This window comes from Festucalex cinctus, chromosome 19 (assembly GCF_051991245.1).
Source record: "Festucalex cinctus isolate MCC-2025b chromosome 19, RoL_Fcin_1.0, whole genome shotgun sequence".
NCBI classification, from domain to species: Eukaryota; Metazoa; Chordata; class Actinopteri; order Syngnathiformes; family Syngnathidae; genus Festucalex; species Festucalex cinctus.
In genome coordinates this window covers 9,544,912-9,554,158 of record NC_135429.1, presented here as the reverse complement: position 1 = coordinate 9,554,158, position 9,247 = coordinate 9,544,912, and the positions used below count along the sequence as shown (strand labels likewise).

The 9,247-nt window shown below is 39.5% G+C and overlaps 1 protein-coding gene across 1 annotated transcript in view; it reads right to left on the bottom strand.

The window, feature by feature from the left end:
- Positions 1–3,036: 3,036 nt before the first annotated feature.
- Positions 3,037–9,247, bottom strand: part of trit1 (tRNA isopentenyltransferase 1) — a 28,275-nt gene continuing 22,064 nt past the window's right edge. The window contains exons 9-11 of the mRNA XM_077506509.1: positions 5,443–5,552; positions 3,724–3,841; positions 3,037–3,594 (exon numbers count right to left, since the gene is read on the bottom strand). Coding sequence (XP_077362635.1) covers positions 3,446–3,594; positions 3,724–3,841; positions 5,443–5,552 — 377 coding nt within the window. The 3' untranslated portion in view covers positions 3,037–3,445. The remainder of the gene's footprint in view (positions 3,595–3,723; positions 3,842–5,442; positions 5,553–9,247) is intronic.

Genomic DNA, 9,247 nt, shown 5'->3' with positions numbered 1-9,247 from the left:
GTGATAGATATATAGATAGATAGATAGATAGAGCGATAGAGAGAGAGCGAGAGAGCGATAGAGAGCGAGATAGATATAGACAGACAGACAGATAAGACAGAGAGAGAGAGAGATACAGAAAGATCACGATAGAGAGATACAGAGAGAGAAAGAGAAATATAGAGCGATAGAGAGAGCGAGAGCGATATAGACAGACAGACAGGCAGATAGGCAGATAGATAGAGATTAATTAGAAGGTTAGGACCACCCCCTCATTTGAATAATAAAATAAGCCAATATGACAGCAGTGTTTTTACTTTTTGATTGATATTTAATTCTCTGTTTATGTTGCAAATTTATTTCCACATTTATGTTCCCATTTATTTTTATTTTAATCTCCCTTTTTGTATTCATGTGTATTTTGTTTGTTTTTATTTCCATTTATATATTTTTTTTAAATTAATATTTCACTTTTTTTATTTATTTATTTTGGCAGTTTTGGACTTGCATACATCAAAGCTCTCTCGAGCTATTAAAAAACATGATGGGGATCTTATAGTACAATGTGACTTCTGTCCCGAGCTTGAAGCTTAACTGACCCAGTTTGTCAAAGTGGAACTCACTCGCTTATTTACAGCTACGACACCGCTCGGAAATGTCTCGGGGTCACGTAGTCGAGGTGCGAGGTGACTGGGTGAGAGCTGGAAATCTACGGGAAGACGTAGGGAAAAGGAAAGGAGACGCTGCAGGTGATGAGGGGGAACGAGAGTGCCAAAAAGAGGGCCCCTCTCTGGGTGGATGCCAGGTATTGTGTAAGCGGTCTTCCCAGTCCAGCCGCTGGACAAACAAAGATGCTGCGATCACTGCTGGGGAAAAAACGTTCTCACCTCGCGGGCTCGACCGACTACTCGAGTGTCACAACTCAGCTGACTTCCACAATAAGGCAAAGGCCGAACTCAAGGGGGTTATCACATAAGTGCTATCAAGGCTAATTACCTCTGCCAAGGAAGGCGTTGAACACAACAACTTTATGGATATGTTTCGAGTGAAAGGTGAATTGATAAAGAAAAGAGATTGTGACATCGCCAAAGTGTGCCACAAGATCTCGGAATTCGTGCAGTATTTTTGCCACGTGCCTCTTTTTCAGGCTTTAAAATAGCAAACTGTGAAATGTACTTTGCCGGGATTTTAGGGTAGGACCATTTTTGTTAAAAATGGATACTTGACACATTGAGCCATTTTCAGCAGTAAAAAAGTTAAAATTAATGTGTTAACTTATTATTTTTCATGTACAATTAATACTTTTTAAAAAGTAACTTTTCTACTTGCTGTCGACTGATGATGACATCACCTGTGCTGAGGAACGAGGTAACGACCAATCATGACTCAGTTTACAACCAAACCCAGAAAACAGGTGAGCCCTGATTGGCCGTTACCTACTTCCTCAGCACATGTGATGTCATCATCAGTCGACAGCAAGTAGAAAAATTACTTTTTAAGACATTCATTGCCAGACCAGCAAAAAAACTGCATCATTTGACGTCTTTTTCCGTCAATGGCAGTGAATGAGTTAAAGGGATACTTTACTGATTTAGCCATTTTTGGCAGTCAAACATGAATATTTTGCCTATAATAAATTTGATATTTTCTTGTGCTGTCAAAGTTAAAGTGTTAACTAATTAATTAATCACAAAAAATTATTGCATTAATCATGTACTAACGCAGATTAATCGCACTTTTAATTTTGACTGCAGATGATCCTTTAGCTTGACAGCGGATGGCTACATTAAAGGTAGCACAGGTTGTGTTTGAACAAATAAACATAACATGCATTAAAGTGAAGCATTTAATAAATGTTTTCCCGCTGACATTTTTTCCCACTTTAAATTACGCAAGTAATGAACTGATTAGAAAAAGAGGATGAGACGTCCTCTTAACATTAAATGCCGAAAAAATTAACATATAAGAGGTGAATTTTAAATTTGGTGGGCAAAACATGTTGATAAAAAGCCTTTTTAATTCAGCGATTAATCGTGATTAATCAAAATTTTAAGATGTGATTAATCTGATTAAAAAATGTAATCGTTTGACAGCTCTAATATTTTCATTATTTTTCATGTACAATTAGTACCTTCAAAAACACATTTTGCAACTCGCTGTCGACTGAAAATGACATCACAAGGGCTCAAGTAATCTGTGATTGGTTACCTGAGCCCTTGTGATGTCATTTTCAGTCGACAGCAAGTTGCAAAATATGCTTTTAAATGTATTAATTGTACGTGAAAAATAATGAAAGTATCAAATTAATTATAGACAAAATATTAACTTTTTATTACTATAATGAGATAAATAAGTGAAGTATTCCTTTAAAGGTATTAATTGTACATGGAAAATAATGACGTTATCAAATTAATTCTGGAAAAAATATTAACTTTTCACTGCTGAAAACTGTTCAATGAGTCAAGTAGTCCTTTAAATTGCTCTTAATTTTTTTTTAAGACAATAATGCATTAATCTTAATAATGAGTGGTGTGGATAAAGTTGTAAATGTTTATTAAATATTGTAAAACGAGCTGCCATCCATTTCAAATGACCGACGACGACAAAACCCAAAGGACTCAAATTTGTGAATTAAAAGATTTACGCACAAATGAAGCAACTAAAAATGATCGAGGTAAGGCACATTATTGCTTCAGATTGATTAATTAATCGATCATGGCTTGGGGTAGACTAATTAGTTCCTCATAAATATTAATTCTGCAGCAAAACAAAGCCAAATCGAAGCTTGGAGGGGAGGGACTTGATTTTTTTTCTTCCTTTATCACTTCTTCTCAATTAACAGCCAGGTGTCCCAATACTTTTTGTCCAAGTAGTGCATGCTCTCTGATGTCCACAAAATAACATTTCTCCCATTTGAAGTAGAAAATAAAGCTTGCTCCAAAGTCAAGATGTTGTGCTATCAATGTCACATTTTCTTCCAGGAGGTCTTTCGTCCAAAGGTCCAAATATTTATGTCCATATCATGTATGATCCTCACAAAAAAAAAAAAAAAAAAAAAAAAAAAAAAAAAAAGTCTCGACCTTTGCTCCAAAACTCAAAACCCAGCAGTACAAAAAAAAGGGAGGGCAATTCCATATTTTCTTCCATTTCTCCACAGTCCCCGGAGCTGTAACGCTCAAATAACTCCGTATAATGTATCTTTAGTGTACTTTTCCATAAAATTGGGAAGAAAAAAAAAATATATTCCAAGCTTGGATTGAATCCAAACATGGTCTCCATGATAAACTGTGAAAAACAAAATGTTCCAACTGACAGCGGCATCTCATGGAAATGCTGACGTGAGCAGCACCAATGTTTCCATCGAGAAAAAAAAAAAAAAAAAAAAAGCTTCATGGACTTCATATTTGACAGTTTATGGACCTTTTTTGAAATGTCAAGGCTACTTCCCTAGTGTGCTGCATCGGTGTCATGTAAGGAATTCCGACGGGTTCGTCCGGGTCTCCGCGCCCGAGGCGGGAGGCGAAGGGCTACACTGCTCCCCATTTTCACTCGCCGCAGCGTCGCACTTGCGCTTCTTCCTGACGTGGAAGTGATGCTTCTTGGACTTGAGGTGAGCTGCAGGGCAGAGAGCTACACGTGACGCTAACGTGACCGCGCGCTAATGTGTCCCGGCAATGATTCAAAATTCAACAGCGACTGTCGCGTGCGTAATGTAGTGCGCGTGGTCAATTGCGTCTGTCTCACCTGTCCACTCCAGGTCACCGATGATCACCTTGTCGCAAAGGTCGCAGGTATGCCGGCTGCGTTTGTTCCTTCGAGCCACCCCCTCAAGTCTGATTGGTGGAATAGAGGGCACCTCACCCTAAATCAAAATAAATACAGGTGAATTTAGGATGGAAAAAAAAGATGCTTTTTTTTATTTTTAACATGACTGGCATAATCTTTTCTTACTATCGCGACACACTTTCTACTCCCTACAGTGACACATAATCTGTTTATACTAGAGCTGCAACGATTAATCAATGAGTAATCTATATATTTTTTTGATAATCAATGAATCGTTTACGGAACTTTTTAAATTTTAAATTGTCCAAATGCTGAGAACTTCAGCTACTCAACAGTAAATACCCAATTCAGTAGTGCTCCATTAAAGAGGATTGATTATCTCTGTTTTGAACCAAAACAAACAAAACAAAACAAAGTTTTACTTTGGAAAACAGTGATCAACATTTTTGCCTATTTTCCTCACGTTATAGACAAAACCAGTAATTGAATCATAATTAGTTTGTACACTGTCGATATCAAATAATGTCTTTTTTTTTAACTCATTTGCTCCCAATAACGTGTAAATACGTTTTTTAAAAATGTTTTAAGTGTCCCAAAGACGTATTTATACGTTTTTGTGTTTTTTTTTGTTTTTTGTTTTTATGCTAGAGCATACAGAAGGCTTTGATGTAGCCTCTCAACCGCAAAGAACGGTTGCAGATATGGTAGTTATTACACAAACGGCCAGCAGGTGGCAGCAAAGGAGATCAACCAGGGCCATCTAGAAAAAAAGCTAAATTACTTAGAATTTTAAATAGATTTGTGAAAACTGATGAAACTTAGCTCTCTTCTAACGCTAATTGCTGCACAATGGAAACAGATAGAAACATACTTTTTTCCCTGATGAAAGAAGAGACTTTAATCTTTCTTTTGATCGGTTCCATTCTTTTATAGCAATTGAACACAATATTCTATGGGCCTTGCAAAATCAGTCAAAATTCAGTAAAACAGCCGTGAGTGAACGGGATTGCTTCTGTGAGAATGGCTGGGAGTGAATGAGAGATTTTTATAATTGGTATTAATCAATTAATAAAATTTAAATAAATCAACAGATTCATAGATTCATCGATTACTAAGATAATCGTTAGCTGCAGCCCTATTTATATTAATTATTAGTGCTGTCAAGCGATTACATTATTTTTTAGTAATCGCACAATTTTCCTCGATTATTTGCAATTGATAATTTTATACTTCTGCATCTACTTTTCTCTTCAAAGATTGTAAGAGATATTTACTTGAGTAAAATCTTGGAATTAATGTAAAATCATAGTATAGAAATTAAATTAATCTCCAGAGTTATCGCTTTAATTTTGACAGCCCTAAATGTATTTATATTATATTTTGTACCCGTACTCCATTTATATTACACGTTGACCTAAACTTGTCGGATTTCTCACAGTGGTTTACAAACCTGAATTTCACAGACAAGCCCTCTTTTTTTAAGCCCAAGTAGGGATTTACTACACATTCTATAAGACTATATACCAAATGGTTGGACAAGGCATCAACTAACAGTATTATGGGATGTATGTGGATCTCAAAAATTACACTTGCAGCTAAGAAAGGAAGACAAAGTGCAAGAAAGCCGAACCGACCCCTAATGTGTTGCCAGATAAGACGTGAGAAAGAAGGCCACACCTTGCAGAGGCTGTCCAGTATCTGCAGTGCAGGGTTCAGCACCGTCTCCTCCCATCTGGCCACATCCGTCACATCCAGGCCGTACACTGCTGGCACGCTGTCTCCGGGTCCTACCCACAAACACACACACACACACACACACACGTGGGTCAATTTAGCGCACATTATACACCTTACAAGGTCGAGCTGATTTATAGCGCTCACATAAAGATCCGGCATACACATCAGTTCAATAAAAAGAAAAGCGCCACTTCCATTCCTCGGACAGCCACGTGTTTAACAAATTCATGTGCCATGAATATGAAACCTCGATTACTTGACACCCATTAGATAATGAGCGAGGTGTTTCAAGGCAGCAGATATGGATCGGGCAAAATCATTAGCAACATTTTCGCTGCCGCGCCCTCGAGCGCCGTCAACCTGCTGACTCACACCGGCTCGATAGTTTCTCCTCCTCTGCCCCTTTTCCCCCTCTCAGGTCTTTCACTCATTCTCCAACAGTTCCAACCCCCCCGTGCGACCATTCTGCGTCGGTCAGCAAGTCTCCCGGCTGGGCTGGGCCGGGCCCGAGCGCTAAACAGCACCACTAAATCCCTGCACTGCTCGTCTGTTTGCATCCACAGACGCTGCACGTATTGACTCGAGACATGCAGATGCGCTGGAGGGATGGAGCAGAAAGCCTACAGTCAAGGTGACCTTTAAGCAATGAAAACTGAGCACCTCCAAAGCAAGATGTAGTCCGTCCAATGCAAAATATAAAGAGGAGACTTTTGTATTTAATAAGTTCATTAGATGACAGCGAGAGCGCACTCCGGTAAATGAATTAACTCGTAAGAGCCTAGATTCAACTAGATTCCGACCTAATCCATTCCACACCCACACAATGAAGTGCATGTTAAAAAGCACAAAGTCGTTTGTGCAGGAAAAACGACACCGCATCGCAGGCAAAACAGTAATATGCATCTAACGACTTTAACAGGAGCATTTATAAACCAGCTATCAGAAAATAATGCATAGTGGGGGATACAATAAGTGAAAATATGAGACCATATACAGTACATTGTTTTCCCAGTTTTAAGCCCGTCCACACGTTTCAAAAGCACATTTCAAGTTATTAAACCACTTTTTTATGAGTATTTATCAACACTTCTTCTCACTTTCACGCTTACATAGTTCTTCAAACAGAGGCTAAGCATGCTTGCTTCAAGCTGTTTGTCACTGCAGGTTGAAATTTATTGACAAACTGACTCATAACACACACGGGGATTAAACATTGCATATCTAAACACCAAACTGTTCAACCCAACCAAAGGTTTGGTAGAAAATATAATTCAAGTAATAGACAGGCTAACACAAGCTAGCACTGATGTTAAAGGTAGTTATAAATATAGAATGGACTAAAAAAAAAAAATATGAAAAATATTAAATATTATAACACTATTATTGCTCTTGAACCACAAAAACATGGGGCTATATTCAGTAAGAATGCGCTTCGTCCGGTAATAGCGCGAAATATCACACAACTGCACCCGCAGTCTGGACCCAGTTACCACCTATTCACTAAGGATATTGCTCTAATCATATACCGGCGCAAACACGCCCACAAAACTGACAGCTTGGAGCAAATTTGCACCTGATTTACCACACATGGCAATTGATTTGCGCCAAGAACATGGTAGTATAGTAACAGTTAGGAGAAAGATGACGTTATCAGAACGCGAGGTTGGACCGAGAGTAAGCGTTTATAGCGCCATTAAGCTGTACAGAGCAAAGAAGATCACAACGACCTAATTCGTTCATAAAGTACAAATTATTGGTGTGATAGTTTAAAAAAAATATATTTTCAGAGGTTGGCGTGGGCGTGTGGCAAATGGCATGCATTGCTGTCATGATCCCGAGATCGAGGTTGCGGCAGGTTTATGCATGCTTTCCATAAACGTATTTGCTCTGGCGTCAGTGAATTAGACTCTGTATATCAATGAGTCTCATTTGCATTGGGGTGGGCATATTATGCGTCAAATGTATGCAAATTACCTAATTTACATATGCGTAAATAACACCGGCGCACCATGGCGCAATCTGGTTGGCAGCCCACTTAGTGACGGAGTTCCCCATCTGCGCGTATTTAGTGAATTAGGCGCTATTTTTACCGGTTAGCGTCGTGCAAAGGCGACACAAACATTCAGTGAATTATGCCCCCATGGTGTGATTGTCAAGGAAGAACGAGAAAGTGGAGAATAAAGCAGAGCGTGTGGATATTTTGAGTTTTGCACAGTTCACTCTCTCACCCACGGGTACATATGAAATTCTAAATACATCAACTATACTATACATAGTGTATTTGTACAGTGGTAGGCTGGTTGTTAAACCTGGAAACATTTTGTGTGCACGAAACCTCATGTACATTTTTGATTGGCTGTTAGATCGGCGACGTCGTGACGGCGTGCAACAGCTTGACTCAAAACTGGTGGCCACTGTAAGCCACTCATGAAAACTAGTTGCCAAACTTCCCAACTATGACTCATATTTGCGTTGCATGGTAGTTTACCTGCCAGTCAACTACTTCAGCATGTTTGTGCAGTGGCTTAGCTGACAAAAGGGTACAATGGCACTTCTGCATGTGCGTTTATATAACCGCAAAGGAGATTCAACTGTTAACCAATGCTTCTGTTTTTTTTTTTTTTTTTTTTTTTTGGTGGTATAGAGTACACAGAAAGGAAGTTTTTTTTTTTTGTACAATAGCAGGCAGGTGGCAGAATCACCTGGCATCAAAAAACAAGCCACTCCCTTAGACGCTGTATTCAAATGGTGCAATGGGCAGGCTGGCAAAGCTGATGAATAAAAGCTTGCCACATGCTAGATAGCACTCTGTATAATGTAGGCTTTGAAATTTAACTCTAAAGAGCGTTGATAAGAAATCAATTCAAAAGAAGAAGAAAGTAAGACGGGTGGACGCAGCGCAGCTGCTCGCCCATGTTGGAACAGTCGTCCACCTGTTGCCACCAGCAGTCATTTGTCAACTTGTGTTTGGAAAGCAAGCGCGTAAAAAAAAAAAAAAGGAAAGAAAAAAAGAACCCGGCGGCCAGCTGCGCCTTGCTGGCCGTCATCCACACTGCAGCACAACACATGCCACCATTCACACTCGCCTTCCTCTTTCCTCATGTTCCTCTTCCACTTTTGTCCCTTGTTTATCGTACACACGCGAGACCGATGATAAGGCCCAAAAAATAATAATACAAAAAAAAAAAACACTAAATACTGAATGTCAATTGGGTGTACACCTTTATAAATATTAAATAAAAATTAGTATCTTATTTGCATTTACATTTTGTGCCAATAAGAACGAGGCAGAAAATGGCACTTTCTTTCTTAAATTTACAGCAAAAAATGTAAACTAAAATGATTTTGGGTGGCACGGTGTATGAGTGGTTAGCACAGCCACCTCCCAGTAATGAGGACGCAAGATCGAATACAGGCTTCGGCCTTCCTGAGTGGAGTTTGCATGATCGCCCCGTGCCTGCGTGGGTCTTCTCCGGGTACTCCGCTCTCCTCCCACATTCCAAAGACATGCATGGCAGGTTAATTGGGCGTGCGAATTGTCCCTCGGTGTGCTTTTGAGTGTGGATGGTTGTTTGTCTCTGTGTGCCCTGCGATTGGCTGGCAACCAGTTCAGGGTGTACGCCGCCTACTGCCCGAAGCCGGCTGGGACAGGCTCCAGCACCCCCGCGACCCTTGTGAGGAATAAGCGGTTAAGAAAATGGACGGATGGATTTTGTTTCTCTTACTTAAGCGTTGCATGTAAAAC